Here is a 17,387-nt window from a genome sequence, read left to right as displayed (position 1 = left end):
GTTAAACATTATCATGTCGTAGTTCCTATGATAATAAATCAAACGCACTGTAATTCAGCAAATAATTGAGCGGTAAATAACGTCTTCGTGTGCTTTCTGCGAACGCCAACGAAAGAGCCAAAATGGCGGGCGATTATATTAAGTATTTATCGAGCCTTAAGAAATGAATAAAGTTTTCTTCAGTGAATCACAAGACGCACACGTTTAAATGTAGCCGACCTGCAACGCGATTGGCTGCCGGAAATTAGAGCGACGGGACTATACCAGTAGACATCCTGTGACTTGGACATCGAAGGAGAGGGAAGGCAAAGGAAACAATGTAAATTGAAAATACCAGCAAGAAGAATACAGAAAGACGTGAAACTAGCCTGTAACAGTTTTATTATATTAATACAATACATTTTGAATACTCTGTTTTTGCTTAAACAACAAATTCCACCAAGTCTCTCAAGCAGCATCAGTGAACACACACCAATATACATACAAAAGTCAAGAAACAAGTGCAAGTATTAAATAAACAATACAGGACAATGAAAGGAACCCTTTATGCATTACAACATACTTCGTAGTAATTTTATACATTGTATCTTAGTTATTTTCTGAACAAACCTGAAACTAAGAATGGTTTAGAACTTTTAATTGAGGCACAACATTAAACAAACTATAAAAAAACATTTCCTTTATAAGAATATACACGAGCTTCAAGAGAGAGGTAATGGAAACATAGATAAGGGAAAAGGGTAATTATCTTCCAATATGTTCATGAAAATAAGTTAATACAACACAGGGAGTGTAAGAACTCCATAAATCTCTTGATGTTGTGGTTAAGTGCAGACATTACGCATTTCTTATTACACAATGATTAGTTTTAACAGTAGAAATATTGAACATCTGACTCTCACACAGGGCATTCACAAATTAGTTCTACAAAAGTAACTTTAATAATCATAAAGAAAATATAAATCCTAATGAATTAAGTGATACAGTGGAAAAGTCAATACATCAAGCTTTATTTGCAAATGTTCAATATAAGTTCCTCGTGTCACACATCACATATGCCACCAGTAAGCCACTTCGTCCCAACTCCTATGAATAATATCACAGTCTGTAATTGCAACTCCTGTTATCCAAAACCAGTTCATTAGAATTGCAGGAAAAAAAAAAAAAAAAAAAAAGCTTTGTCTTTAAGAGAGCCCCACACAGAGAAATCTATAGTTTCAGCTCAGAAGACTGTGGTGGGATTATTCCATCATGTTCAATCCAAGCGGTAATGGTATGACTAAGGTAATGTAACCTCAGTCTCTGAGGTGGCTCATCGTAATATTTTGTCTTGAAATTCCTTTGAACAGAAGTGGCTATTGCAATCCATGAAACCACAAACAACATACGGTAAAATCCACACCTGTACACAGCGCCATGATGACTGGAGAGATTTCAACGTACCTAGCAAGATATACCCGTGAAGTGAACCAGATGACTAGGTGGGACTACATAAAAATTTTTCCTGCTACATCCAATTTTCAAAGCAGCAGTTTTGTACCACAAGCAGCAATTACTAATATATAAAGCTCCAATTTCTAATAATTATATAATGCTATTATACTATCTGTTATGTTATATGCAGCTGCAGAGTTGGCACTGCTATACAATATTTCAATGAATCATCTTAAATAGGTACTTCAAGACATCAGATTTGCACAACTACATGAAGGTCTGGAAATAAATTTTATGAAGCCCACAATCATCAATATAACTAAAGAACTATATGTGAAGATATATACAGAGTGAACAAAAAGTATGGAATATTGCTAATAACTTCTTGAATTTTAATTTTACAAAAAGAAAAAAAAAGTTTTATGCAAAGGCTGTTGGAGATAAACCATAGAATATGACACCAGTGTTCGAAAAAAAGTTCAGGCATACAAGGTGTGAGAGTAATCTTTACTTTTTTAAATGACACCCTATGTTAAAATTTACATATTCCGAATCTCCATTAAATTTTACATATTGTCGCCTGAATGCAAGAACAAGGTAACTCGAAATTTGCGTTTTTTAGTTACCTCTTTTATAGCATAGCAAAAATCGCACAAAATGTAATCTAGGATCTAGGTAACTGATCGAATGATACCAGCAATATCTATTTTCCAATGTAACAAATAGGTAAAAGAAAACGAGACATATTCCTTAGTGCAATAAATAAGTAAATAGGCGATGTCACAAAATATGAAAAATCAAGTTGCCTAGTTGTTGCATTCAGGCGATGATATGACTGTGTAGAAAGTTTACCCATTCACTAGTTTCATGTCTTTTAACTATTTATTAGACTTGTTTCGTGGACTTGAAACTTGAGTCAAATAAGTATGTGAAATCGTGTTGAGTAAGCCATGAAAGTAAACACAACACTATGGTTAAACAAACTTTAACACAAATGCTGAAAATAACAACCATTCACAGACAAACAATGTCCAAGTCTATCACTTTTTTTTACTTGGCTATTTAACAACGCTGTATCAACTACGAGGTTATTTAGCATCTATGGGATTGGTGATCGCGAGATGGTATCTGGCGAGATGAAGCTGAGGGTTCACCATAGATTACCTGACATTTGCCTTACGGTTGGGGAAAACCTCGGGAAAACCCAACCAGGTAATCAGCCCAAGCGGGAATCGAACCCGCGCCAGAACGCAACTCCAGATCAGTAGGCAAGTGCCTTAGCCAACAGAGCTACGCCGGTGCTTCCCAGTCTATCACGAAAACAGTACATTGTAGATATAAGATGGAACAGATCAGTCATGCAACTGTGAGAAAGACAATGGACTGTTTTCATGATAGACTGGGACGTTGTTTGGCTGCGAATGGTTCTCATTTTCAGCATTTGTTTTAAAGTTTGTTTAACCGTAGTGTTGTGTTTACTTCCACGGCTTATTCAACATGATTTTACATACTTATTTGTCTCAAGTTTCAAGTCCACGAAACAAGGCTAATAAATAGTTAAAAGAAATGAAACAGGTGAATCGGTAAACTTTCTACACAGTCATATGTAAAATTTAATGGAGATTCGGAATATGTAAATTTTAACATAGGGTGTCATTTAAAAAAATAAAATTTACTGTCACACCTTGTATGCCTGAATAACTTTTTTCGAATACTGCTATTATATTGTTTGGATCTCCAACAGCTTTTGTATAAACTTAAAATTTAAGAAGTTATTAGCAATATTCCATACTTATTGTTCACACTATGAGTATAATTCCACCATGTCAATTCTAGACAATTAACCTATCCAACAGCAATATAATATCCAATGTTTGAAGCTCCCACTTCAAATTAACATCAATTAATTAAATTAACTTACAGATTGTCAGGATTCTACTGAACCCTTTGGCGTTGAGAATCTAAAAAAATATGAAACTATTACAATGGGCAGGAAAGGTCTCTTAGGGTACGTACACGTTGGAACAACGATAAACGATAAAAGAAATGATCTAGCGACGCTTTGGTATTATCAAAGAATCAAGTGTTCTATCGGAGCAACAATGACGCTGAAAGCAAACATTTTGATTTATCAGTAGAAGATATTCTATGCATCCACTTAATGAAAGAAGATATATAGAAAATATCAGCTGCTAAGTTCAAGGTTAATATAACTTAAATACGTACAAAATTAAACCCGTTTCTCATCCCAAAGATAGTATAAATTCGTTGTGTTGTGATTGGTTCTTGTGATCACATAACATATGACGAATAAATACACAACTGATCAATTTGCCAATATCTACAATAATTAATTTAATATGCCGAAATAATAATAAATCGATTAATATTCGGATATATTAATAACCACCGGTATTTATACAGATTAATATTATCTTAATCAGAGATCATATGGACGACAAGAGTGAATAAAATGGAACTTTGCTTTTTCGTCGCTTTTATCGTTACTCCAATATGCACACCTCAATGACAATGCATGCTTCAATTCTCTTTGATATAGCATCACTGCTGCTTTTATCGTTTATCGTCGCTCCAACGTGTACGTACCCTTAGACTGAAGCTTCATATAAACTCTCAGTTGATGGCTTTGTGTGTATGTGTGTTTAAACTGATTTGACTTCACCACTGCAATTGGTTCAGAAGCTATATAATTTTTTTATGTAACTAATTTGTACCTACCCTGTTTATATGCACACGTTAGGGCACAGACACACGAACACGCACATAAGCACATGATATTCTTCCAATGTCATACACCACTCACTACAGACAACAATGGACCACTGCAGGCTATGAGGTTAAATACACTCATGGTATGTTACTTGATGCTTCAATGCGAACTCTGTTATAATAAGGCCTCATTCACAATACAAACAGATAGCTTTGATATGATAGCCAGTTAGGATTCCATATATTGTACAGTATGTTTACATAAACACAAACATCATTACGACGTAATAACAGAAGCTTCATGGTTCCAAGCAACTATATTTATAATTGCGTGCAAGGAAATACTGTATTTACATGATTATAATACGCACTTTTTTTTTTTTTACAAAATTTCGTCTTGAAAATTAGAATGCATATTACATTCGTATGCACACACTAAAATTCGAACAAATTTAAATTAACGCTCAATATGCTACGATAATAGGGTGGGAAACTGCTGATGGAAACAGCCACTGCAGGTTCGTGTTTCCTTGTGTTTTGTGCACTTTTAATTCGTAATTTCATATTCATTTTTTTACAAGAATCATTATTAATACAAATAATATTTTTAACTACTATAATGGCACTTTTCCTTTCATTCTGAGATTTTTTATATGCAATTTTCAACAATCACTCATCTTTAAGTAATAATAATAATAATCCGTGGCGCTACAGCCCGTGAAGGGCCTAGACCGACCAGCCGGCTGCTGGCCTCACACCCACATGCCGAAGCAGAGGTGGACGATCATCTATTCAGAATGGAGGTATCGTGTGGTTAGCACGTTGATCCCCCCAGCCGTTATAGCTGGTATTCGCAACTGGATTTCGCTACCTATCGTAGCTCCCCAAGTGCATCACGATGCTGGGTGAGCACCGGTCCCATACACTGGCTGAAATTTCATGAGAAAATTTCTTTCCCCATGAGGAATCGAACCAGCGCGCATTCCGTAACGCGAGTCCTAGGGGGGATGCCTTAGACCGCGACACCACGGCGCGGGACCATCTTTAAGTAAACTACAATAATTTACCAACAGTAAAATTGCTTATGAAAGAGTGGCATGATGTTAGTCATTGTCAATCAATATTCTGACATCAACCCAAACCCGTTGGTCGGAAGTTACGGTTCTGATACTGCAAGTGAAGAAAAAAAAATTATGGTTCATTTAATGATGCTCGCAACTGCAAAGGTTATATCAGCATCGCCGGTATGTCGGAATTTTTGCGCCGCAGGAGTTCTGTTACATGCCAGTAAATCTACTGACATAAGCCTGTCGCATTTAAACAGATTTAAATGCCATCGACCTGGGCTGGGATCGAACCCGCAACCTCGAGCATAGAAGGCCAGGGCTATACAGACTACGCTACCGAGGCCGACTGCAAGTGAAGATGAATGCAATATATAGCTAGAGGTAAGGATGCCGTCTTAATCTGTCTTAATATAATTTTAATCTTGTGTGAATTTTTTTCACAGGTGCGTATTATATTCGCCAATAATTCTTTCTCTGGTCTTTAGGATAAAGAAATTTGTGTGTGTATTATATTCAATAAATACAGTAAGTTATTCACAACCAAATTAATATTCTTAAATAATGTAACAATATCAATTGAGGAGCCCAGTAGATAAGGGGATAAGCCACAACTGAGATATTTACACAAACTGGAATGCCCTGCTATCTATCCTTCTAAATCCAAAACTTTATAGGTGTGAATTATACTACTGAAATACTATAATAAGTTGTCAAAGAGTTTAGACCAATGATATTTCTTTATATTCCAGTGAGATAAGGAGATAGTCTACGTATCAGGATTTGTGGCTTGTTCCTTCTCTGATGGAACCCTCAATTATATGATCAGTTGTTTAATGAAACAGTTCAAACTGCACGACTATTTAGCATCAATGGTGTTAGTGCTGGCAAGATGGAATTTAGGCAATACGAATCCACATGAGATTGATATTCTCTTTACATTTGTGGAACATCAAGAGCACACAGATTTAATCATATTTAATGTATGCTTTGTTGTGTTTATGTTTTACTTGTCTTAAGTTGCTCAGAAAACATACGAAGGCTATTCAAAAAGAATCCGACCTTGTTTTTTTCTGTGGAAATAAACAAAGCACGTTGGGTCCCTTTGGTGTGGAGGTGTAGGGCACCTTCATGTACATGTGTGAATTTTTTCCCACCCTCAGAGAGCTTCAGTCAATAGCAGTCAGCCTGTGTGTGTGTGTGTGTGTGTGTGTAATGAATGTCCATCAGATTTTCATCTGAAGTGAAATGGCAGAATGACCTGAACGAGGTACTGTATCAAATTTTGTGAAAAGCTTGGTGATAGCCAAATGGAAACCATTTGGAAGGTTCAGCAGGCTTTCGGCAGCGATGCCTTAAGCATCACACAATTGAAGAAGTGGTACAGTTACTTCGAACATGGCAGCATGTCGATGGAGAACAAAAGTAAGTCCCAGAATTACAGGTTACTCACTAGAAGAATAGCGGAAGGAATGTGACCTTTCTGACTGTGGCTGCTGATCAGCATCACAGTAGCAGGTTATTACTCATGACAAAAACATTAGTTACCAGTACAGTAAGTGTATGAAAATTAACAGATACTTATTATTTTACTAAACTAATATTAATTCCTTTCCTTTACTTCACTGTTCGTCATTCACTCATATGAAGTCTGGTGTGTAAGCCAATTTACTGACAGAGTCGTTGCCCAGTGTGCCCATAGGAGGCTGGTTTACACTACACCCACGATAAGATGAGATGAGATGATGATGAAGATTCGTTGGGATGCCACAGGGAGACTGGAGTTCTTCTGTGTAACCTGGACGACAGACTTGCCCAACATAAGTTACAAAATCTGGGACACTCTGGGGATCGAACGTGGGTCCAAAGGACGAAGTCCAGCAGTCTAGCCACTAGACCAGTGTTCGGCAAGTTATGCAGTTGTAACTCTGGATTGGCAGGGAAGCGCCTTAGCTGACTGAGGTACGCAGGTGGCTTCCAAACACAACTTTCTGCACATTCTTCAGGCTCTTGCGTCTCAAGATATGGATCCTTCTGATGTTTGGCTGTTATACACGCTGAAAATGCCACTGAAAGGGACCCACGAGAAGACATTACATGGAAAGCGATGACCTAGCTGCACTGAATTCCCAAGGAGGCCTACCAGAAATCCTTCCAAAAACGGCAGGACCATTGAAGAAAGTGTACGCAGTCCCAAGGAGACTACTTTGAATGGGATTAGGATTTGAGACTTCGATGTGATGTACTGTATTTTTTATCGGCGAAAGGTCGGATATTTTTTGAATAGACCTCAAACAGTAATGTAAAATGCATGACACGGAGGGCACATTTTACTATTCAACCCTTCATCGTTAATATGTACATGTCTGAGTCACAGCAGAAGATCCAAATAGGTACAGTTGGAGGAAATATTAAAATAATAAGGTTTCTTAATGTCATATATCGTAATGATGTCCAATTGTTTAAATATGCTTTTATTAATGTCGGAATTTAGGTGATTCTTCTCATTAACCATATGAAGTATGAAAGACATGTGAAGGGTTGTTCTTTGCATTAAATAACAAGTATCTATCACAAAAGCAGGACAGAGTAAATTTATCACAATCATATTAGTTTTTAAGGTCTGTCATTCATATGAGTTAAATACATGTACATTAAGAGAATGATATGCAAAGCTCTTATGACCATTGTTTGCAATTCAGAGGTCCCCTGTCTGTATCAGATAATTGTGTGCTTCAAGTTTACTCTTTCGCAGCAATAGACAAAATTTTCAGGTGCCAGTCATTTTTTCAGGATATTACATTTTACGCACACATGCAATGCAATGAGAAAACGATTAGAGCTAAGATACAGATATGTTTACTACAATATGAGGTGTTCAGAAGTCAACATGATTAACTCCACTTTTGGTTATTTCAGAGTTTCTAAGTTGGCAATGTATTAAATTGACCATATTTTCAGTGGTCAATGTGATTGGCACTATAGTTTAGTAAAAAGTCCACAGAATGCAGTATTCTTCTTGACTACGTCACAGAATTAATTATGTGTATTTAACTTTAACCTTGAATATCTCAAAATCTTTGGAAAAGGAGTTAATCATGTTGACTTCTGAACGCCTCATATATAAAAAAATATTGTAATTCATTAACAAAACACATTTCAATGTCTTCCTACAACCACTTTTGTTAACATTATAATAGTCGCAGCAACATATAAGAAATAAAAGTCTTAAAAAATTTTGAACCCAATAAAAGAAACTCGGGCACCGCATAAAAATATGATTTTTTGGTGCCATGGTGAGCTGGCACATGGGATTTGTCTATTCTTGCTCTTTTGTATAAAACTTTTATCACAGTAATCGCATTTTTATTTGCCATTGCTCATGTGTGTTAATTTGTGAGCTACAAGCTTTGCCTTTAGCGTATAACTCTTGCCACAAATGACACATCTGAAAGGGTTTTCGCCTGTATGAGTTAAAATGTGAGTAGAAAGATGATGTCTCTGGCTGAAAGTCTTGTCACAAAAATGGCATTTGAAAGGTCTCTCGCCTGTGTGTTGTAACGAATGAACTACCAGAGTCTGCTTTTGGGTGAAACTATTCTCACAAAAGTTACATTTGTATGGTCTCTGCCCTGAATGATGTAATACATGCTTTATAAGAGCCTGCCTTTCTGTAAAATCCTTCTCACAAAAGTTACATTTGTAAGGCCGCTCCCCCTTGTGTTGTAAAGTATGTGCTATTAGAGTCTGTTTCTGAGTAAAACTTTTCTCACAAAAGTTACATTTGTAAGGTCTCTCGCACGTGTGTTGCAGTGAATGCACCACTAGAGACTGCTTCTGTGTGAAGGTTGTCTTACAAATGTTACATACGTAAGGTCCCTCGCCTGTGTTTACATACATGTGTTCTATAATATCACGGCTTCTAGTGTAACCTTTATCACAAGAGTGGCAATTGGATGATGGCTTTTCGTCTGTGTGTATGAATTTGTGAGTCCGAAGAAGACGTCCTTGTGTGAAAGTCTTTTGACAAATGTCGCATATGTGGGACCTCAAATTTGTGTGTTCTGATTTGTGAATATCAAACTTGGTCTTTTCTTTGAAAGTCTCGTCACAGATATCGCATTTGTAGTGCTTTAAGTCAGTGTGTAACGACATGTCTTCTACCAAACCTGTAACATTTTCCTCACATTCTGTAAACCTCATACCTAAGTTAGGGTTTATCTGCTGCTCAACATTTTGGTGTATGTTATGACTTTTGTCAGGAAATTGTAAATGCAAGTCTAATTTCTTTCGGGATGAAAAGTTATCTGCAGGACCACAATCCTCATGTGTAGTACACACCTCATCCAGTTGTGTGGACCCATGGCAATCAGGGGGATGTATTGGAACGATGGAGCTGTCGCCTTCTTGGTTTTTGATGTCGTTAAGGCCATGCAAATTTATGGACCTGTAGATATCAATATATCTGTTACGAAATACAAAGCCATATTATTACTAACTACAAATATGGATGTGCACCAACTTTAGAGAGATAAAAGCACATGCATTCAACATATATATATATATATATACAGAATTAAACTTATTTGTTTTACTAAGAAACTATTCCCATTATTAAATAAATTAGTTATAACTTTTATCATTATTAATTAATTTTAATTAAGATACTTTAATAAATTGAAATAAAAACGAACATTCCTGGTAGTACAACTTATTCATTTATGGGCCATAGAATAGGGGGACAATAGTATTAAATTATGCCTTCAGAGCTGCTGCTGATGATGATGATGATGATGATGATGACGATAATATGAATGGATTCCGATGGGAAGAAAAAAGATAGGAAGACCGAACTTAAACTGGACAGAGGGAATATTTTGAACACTGAGTGATAGGGTGTAGAGGAGGAAGATTGGGAGAATAGAGATGAGTGGCTATAAATTCTTGAAATACATAAAGGAAGATATCAAAGACATTGTAAACCTGTGAAATAAATAAATAAAATAAATAATAATAATAATAATAATAATAATAATACTGCAAAATGGATATATAAAAATAATTGGTAAATTATTCTATAGAGAGGCGGAAAAATTCAAATACCTTGAAACAACACTAACAAATATAAATGAGGAAAATAAACGCAGAATAAATATGGGAAATGCCTGTTATTATTCGGTTGAGAAACTTTTGTCATCCAGTCTGCTTTTAAAAAAATCTGCAAGTTAGAATTTATAAAACAGTTATATTACCGATTGTTTTGTATGGTTGTGAAACTTGGACTCTCACTTTGAGAGAGGAACAGAGCTTAAGGATGTTCGAAAATAAGGGGCTTAGAAAAATATTTGAAATTAAGAGGGATGAAACTTGGACTCTCACTTTAAGGGAGGAACAGAGGTTAAGGGTGGTCGAAAACAGGATGCTTAGAAAAATATTTGAGATTAAGAGGGATGAAGTTACTGAAAATGGAGAAAGTTACACAACACAGAACTGCACGCATTGTATTCTTCACCTGACATACTTAGGAACATTAAATCCAGACGTTTGACATGGACAGAGCATGTAGCACGTATGGGTGAATCCAGAAATGCATATAGAGTGTTAGTTGGAAGACATGAAGGCAATGACCCTCCGGGTTCTCTAAAAGCCATTTGTAAGTACGTAAATACTACCACTACTACTACTACTACTACTACTACTACTACTAAGAACAACAACAAAGAAAGTAATGAGGTGTTTCCTGGAATAATAACTTAATGTAGGTTATGTCGTTTTTCCATACTCTGCATCCTTTATGACACACATCTCTCTCCTGACAAAATATCATTACTCTGCAACAAATACAGCACCCTCTAGAAACATTTGAATGTCGTTCCATGTAATGCTACTATAAAAGATCTAAAATGTCTGATGCTCTGTATCTCAAATTCAAGATTTTATATTTAAGTTCTATCAATTAATGATAAGCAATGCTCCTTCCAAGTCAAGCAAACATATACTTTACAAAAGAAGTCCCGCTAATATTGCTGTTCCATTCCCTATTGAAAAATTTTAATAAACTGAAGACTGTGAATGTCAATGCAATCTCCAATAGAGATCAAAGATGATAACATATTGCGACTTTCCGACTCTGGTCATTACTGAAACAGAAAGTAATGCTTGCGACGAAAACTTCCACTTCAATTCACTTACCACTTAGGTAAGCCATCATCTGTTGTAGTCACATCCAGTACTGATTCGTCCTTCACTATATCCACATCACATGACTTTTCCTACGAAATAAAAGTGTCATCAATATACATTAAATGTGACATAAATAACTAAAGAAGAGATGTAAGTAGAGTAGGGACGATTTCGAGGGCATCATACCAGCAGAGTATAGCAATAAATTTTGCATTACTGAATTATTTTAATGGAACTTACGTACGTTTGAGAATTACAATGGGTATGAGAGAGAATCAAAGAAAGTACCCTGATACATAGACAAAGCTAGGAAACATTATTGTATATTTAAATGGCTCTAATGTGAAGTTGCAGTTTTTTTATATCCCTGCTAGCATGATGCTTTCCATATATTAAATAAGGGAAAAAATGGAACTCTCTGCAACATAATCCACAGTTAATTCTCGACTTACCACGAAAATCGTCTGTAGCTGCATTTAGATTGACAACAGGCCATGATTGTTTGGCCAAACACCTGCATGGAATTGGAATATATCAGTCCCCTAACTGCCTATTGTGCAACTCAAACCAAGAAATGGATTCGAAACACCTCAAAATCTGTGCTTCAGTGGCTGACCATGATAATATCTTTGAAAAATATTGGAGTGCAAGAGGTCAAATCACTTTATTGTCAAACGCCTGGCATTAGAAAACAACATATATTAAATATAAGTGACAACGTATAATTAGTTAAACTGTAAAGATAAGTACACAGGTAGCTAACGAACAACAAATGAACGACAAATGAATGTTTTTGCTGACTGAAATAGGAATGTGTGAACAATGCAGCAAAGACAAACTGATAGTTTGGTTTGCCTTTGGTAGTGATCCGTCGCTTGTCGATACATTAAAGGAAGTAGGTATTCGTAGTGGACGAGATTTGCCACTTATTTGCAGTTCATAGCAGAACACAGCGGTTAGTTTAACTTCATCAACAGCTACACTCTATTACGTTGAATATTACATGAGGAAATGGAAAGTTTTATAGGCAAATTCGACAACAACGAGACTGTTTGCATTTCAAAGGTGAAAAATGCTCTTGAGAATAATAAAAACATTGCTTCTCTTGCATTTATCAAAGCTAACTTCACTGAGGTCAGCAATGTAGCTCAATGTAGAAAAGTGAATAAAAAAACAAAATAATGAGGCTTTTGTTGCTACTATAATCACTGGTGCAGTCGAAAACAATGTACTTATTGTCAAAGGGACAAGCAGTGTTGGCCTGTTTTTCTTCTGTGGACAGGTAAGCTATAAAAATTTAAAGTCAGGTCAGCTTGGCTGCCACTTACCTGAGGTTTGCATTTTACTGCAGGAAACAAAATAGGAATTGGAGTTTCTTCACACTTTTGCACTGGAAGAAGATCATAGGCGATGTTTCCGCATTTCACCTTAATTTCATCTTTATGTTGTAATGACAAATGTGCTTCCTAAAAAATGGAAGCATAGTTGTACTTTAAAAAACAGAAACAAATATCACATCAAACAGTCTGAATGAAAACCAATAGAACTCTGTGCAGGCAGATTAAAATATCGTGAAAATTCAAGATGACAGATTCTGAAGGATCAAATATAGACTCTGTGTATTACTAACAGAAGTGAAGGCAATATACATTGTATTCCATTCCACATATCTTGATTATATGCATATCATTTATATATAATAAAACATTGGACAGATCTCTTCGATGCCAGAACAGGCCATGAGGCTGAACCCATGAAGTGGGGGGGGAGGAAAAAGAAAAAAACACACACGCACGCACTCACACACAAAATCATTTATGTTTGTATATATGCATCTTTCATACATGCCATTAAATCTAACCAACTACTAGTATGAAAGAAGAAGTTGTATACTTTACCGTTGATAAACATTCTTTTACAATTTTGTTGTTCACTTGTAGATCAAATGTCTTGATTTCTGATTTCACACTGACATCAAACATCACAGCTGAAAAAATTAATGAAGAAATTGTATTATTTTATAAAACAATCCGCGACTGAAAATAGACAATATGAAGAAACATGAAGAGAAGACATTTCTCTGGAAAAAATTACTGAACTCGCTGAAAAGCAAAAGTTGACGAAGAGAAAATAATGAACTTAATCATGAGAAACTCAGATTCTTAACAACCACAGAAATTTAACTCAAAATACATGTTCAAAATGAGTATTTGAATATGGCTACGCATGTACATAAATTGGGGCTAAGATGTTTCAAGCAATTGTAATTTAATCTTTATAGCAACGACATTAAGGCCATGTCTCAAAGCTGAAGTCTATAGTACACACTAGTGACTAGCACCTGACTAGTAAACTACACAAGAGTTTTGAACATCCTATGCTTGAATCAAGGCCTTCATAGATTATTTTTCTATAAACTGTGACATCACTGGTGCAGCACTGAATTAAGAAGTAATATCCTAATGCAGTTTCATTAAGAGTTATGTGGAAAAGAAAAGGGCCTAAAATATTACAGAATTTAAATAATGTAAAGAAGGTACCAATGTCAATGTTGAAGGTTAACATATTGCTCTATATTTTACTTCCAACGCATCTTCAGATGTCATAGTTCCAATTGCTGATGGTACATCCAAGTTTGTTCAGTTACAAGTCATCAATCAGGCAAGCATTTTCGTTTACTAGCTACCACGAACTTGATTGCTATGCACTATGTAGCTTTGGATCATGACTTCTGATGTCACATCCGGCTATTTAGTCAACTATCTAGATCTCTTCAGCTGTAAATGTAGCTTTGAGACTAAAATGAAAAGAATAATGACTATAGCAAGAAGATTCAAAGTTTACTTAGGCCGTGTCTCAAAGCTCAAGTCTATACTACATGCTAATGACTAGGAACTAGTTGACTTGTAAACTACACACTAGAAAGCTTTGAACATGTATGCTGGAATCATGGCCTTCTTCATAGATTATTTTTCTCAAAGCCATGAAATTACGGTATAGCACTAAATTAAGAAGGCAGTGTCCTAATGCAGTTTAATTACGAGTTATCAGCTGTTATTTTTTGGAAATTCGAATTCTTTGTTTTCGAGTAAACAGTTCAAGAAACTTAATTCTCAGGTTTATGAACTGAATGGTAATTTCTTGAGAAACGTAGAAAGATGTGAAATTGAAAAAGATATTCAAAAGATATCTATGAAAATTACGTTTGGCTATCAACAATCGAAATTAATGTGGAAAAGGTAAGGGCCTGAAATATTACAATATTAAAAAAAAATGTAACGCAGATACCAACAATGTCAGTGTTCCAAGTTAACGTGTTATTCTACATTGAACTCACATTTTATTTCCAAAGCATCAGATTTCATAACCCCTAATTGTTAATGAGGTGTCCATGTTTGTTTAGTGTACAAGTCAACAATCAAACAAGCATTTTCGTTTACTAGCTACTATGGACTTGATTGCTATTCACTACGTAGCTTTGGATCATAACTTCTGACGTCACATCCGTCTATTTAGTCAACAATCTAGTTCACTTCAGCTTTGGGACACTGCCTTAATTACGTTGGTTAAGCTACTTAAATAGTGAAGTAAATTAATTAACGTTTGCACAAGCACCATTGTTTTCTGTGTCCTGTTAATTATGAATTCTGACTGTACACAGAATTCTACTCTTCTGTTCACATAGTCTTTCATTAAACGAGAATATCTACACGACATTGAAACTTTTCTGTAAAGAACATATCAATAAAACGAGTAAAATAATTTTCATGCTACATATTTAATAACAAATACGGTATGATGAATTCTTCTTAAAAAAATCACCAGAAAGCTTCAATAATTCTGAAGTGGTTTTTAGACGTTTGACCGAAATGTCAATCTTGACTTTCAACAGGTAGAGGTTTAATGTATGACTATCGATTAAAGCAGGAATTCACCGAAAATTAAAGTGTATAACATGTAACTTTAGAGTACTTTTAATTATAGTAGACAGAGTTACGAATTTTCCAATTTTACGAGAAGCAGCAATATGCTATAGAAATGAAAAATTATACAAATAGTGAAAATAAATTAAGTAATCAATTAATCAAATATCAAGACGACTACTATATGATTATCATACCACACGCTTAAACAAACACAAAGCAAGTTACCTTTCATTTTCAGGCTGCTTTTCCAGTGTTCCAGAAAAGACAAGCGCAGGATATCATCCACCTTCCATTTAGGCTTCCCAGATCCTGTAACAGGTGAAAATGGTGTAGCGTAGAGAGTTATGTTATAACAATATGGTAAAAATGGGGTCCATTACAGAGCAGACAACAATACAATAATAAACACATTATATATGACAGAGTAACAGGAAGGAGTTTTCTCTAGATGCTTAGGGATTTGTACCAAAATTATTTTATACCGGTACATGATTGTTGTGGAGTCCATATGATATCTTAAGATATTATTCAGCATATATGCAAATTTTCCAAACGAACTTTCCAATTAATAGCGCGCGATATGCCAAATTTCAGTGATACCGGTAATGGTTAATACAGTAAAATATTGCAAAGCTCTGTATTTGTTATAACATTAAATACAACTTGAGACTTGTACAGTGTTCAGTATAGTGCGATACAGTGTTACGCCTTCAATTGTAATCAACCAAAACTTATTATGACGTGTTTTAAACTGTGTCGAAAATTTGAAAAGGAATATATAAATTGTAGAATATATAAATATTTAAAGAAATTAATCTGCCCTCAATGAGAGTGACCATAAAGATCCAGAATAAAAGCACTACAGAATAATTTAGAAAGACAGGAATTGTTTAGTACAAAATTCAGAGAAATGCAAACCCAACACAATCATCAATGGCCAAAATATAAATGGTAATGTAATATTTGGATTGAATCCTTAAGAATATTCAACAAAAGTTTTTGAATTTCAAAAAATCGGAGTCCGAATGCTTTTAAAATATCACATGTGAATTTAGGGAGTGTGCCATATGCACCAAACAAAAGACCAGAAACACTCCATTGACTAGTGGGAATGTTATATTTCTCACTTAGATAAGGGATGCAGGACTCATAAATGGATTTCTTCTCTTCATCAACGTGTTGTGCCTGCAGGTCATCCCTCTCGAACCGGATTGTAGGAGGCAGTGTCTTATGATACAATTTTTCAGTGAAACTGTGTATGTCTTCAAATTCAAACAATTTTTATTTTCCAAATAGATGAGCTGTAATTAACTTTATGAGTAAATAAATATATTTTACTGAATCGAATTATTTAATAACATTCATAATAATAATAATAATAATAATAATAATAATAATAATAATAATAATCCGTGGCGCTACAGCCCATGAAGGGCCTAGACCGACCAGCCGGCTGCTGGCCTCACGCCCACATGCCGAAGCAGAGGTGGACGATCTTCCAACCAGAATGGAGGTATCGTGTGGTTAGCACGATGATCCCCCCAGCCGTTATAGCTGGCATTTGCAACCAGATTTCGCTACCTATCGTAGCTCTCCAAGTGCATCACGATGCTGGGTGGGCCCCGGTCCCACACACTGGCCGAAATTTCATGAGAAAATTTCTTCCCCCATGAGGAATCGAACCAGCGCGCATTCCATAACGTGGGTTCTAGGCGGAATGTTTGATAGGCATAACTCAATATTAATTTTCCCTGCAGTTACTGCGTTTTTGCTTGGGGGTGCAGATTTTGTCCACAACAGCTCATTATTGCTTAGTTACTATTTATGACGTATACATATGACATAAATTTATAGTACTACAAACAAAATATACCCTACACATAGATATTATGTTATGTATTTTGCACCACCTGCTTGAATGCATCTGATGGATGCTTATGCTGCCTTCTCATTAGAATAATAATAATAATAATAATAATAATAATAATAATAATAATAATAATTACAATTTAAACCAAATTTTACAGAATTTCAATTCAAGAAGCTAAAA

The 17,387-nt window shown here is 35.4% G+C and overlaps 1 protein-coding gene across 1 annotated transcript; it reads right to left on the bottom strand.

The window, feature by feature from the left end:
• Positions 1 to 364: 364 nt before the first annotated feature.
• On the bottom strand, positions 365 to 15,662 carry LOC138715383 (zinc finger protein OZF-like). Its single transcript, XM_069848240.1, has 5 exons — positions 15,563 to 15,662; positions 13,310 to 13,398; positions 12,740 to 12,877; positions 11,421 to 11,500; positions 365 to 9,675 (listed from the first exon to the last, which is right to left on the bottom strand). The coding sequence occupies exons 1-5, from the start codon at positions 15,567 to 15,569 to the stop codon at positions 8,595 to 8,597; spliced, it is 1,395 nt and encodes a 464-aa protein (XP_069704341.1). The 5' UTR covers positions 15,570 to 15,662; the 3' UTR covers positions 365 to 8,594.
• Between the last annotated feature and the right edge of the window lie 1,725 nt (positions 15,663 to 17,387).

Source organism: Periplaneta americana, chromosome 2 (assembly GCF_040183065.1).
Source record: "Periplaneta americana isolate PAMFEO1 chromosome 2, P.americana_PAMFEO1_priV1, whole genome shotgun sequence".
NCBI lineage: Eukaryota > Metazoa > Arthropoda > Insecta > Blattodea > Blattidae > Periplaneta > Periplaneta americana.
Note: the sequence above shows the minus strand (reverse complement) of the source record. Positions and strands in the feature narration are given on the sequence as shown.

What these genes read in the sequence shown, in the direction of transcription:
- LOC138715383 (XM_069848240.1), bottom strand. An exon ending in TAAAAGAATGTTTATCAACG is followed by an intron (nt 12,878 to 13,309) that starts GTAAAGTATACA and finishes TCCATTTTTTAG; the next exon opens with GAAGCACATTTGTCATTACA. An exon ending in GATGATGGCTTACCTAAGTG is followed by an intron (nt 9,676 to 11,420) that starts GTAAGTGAATTG and finishes TGATATCTACAG; the next exon opens with GTCCATAAATTTGCATGGCC.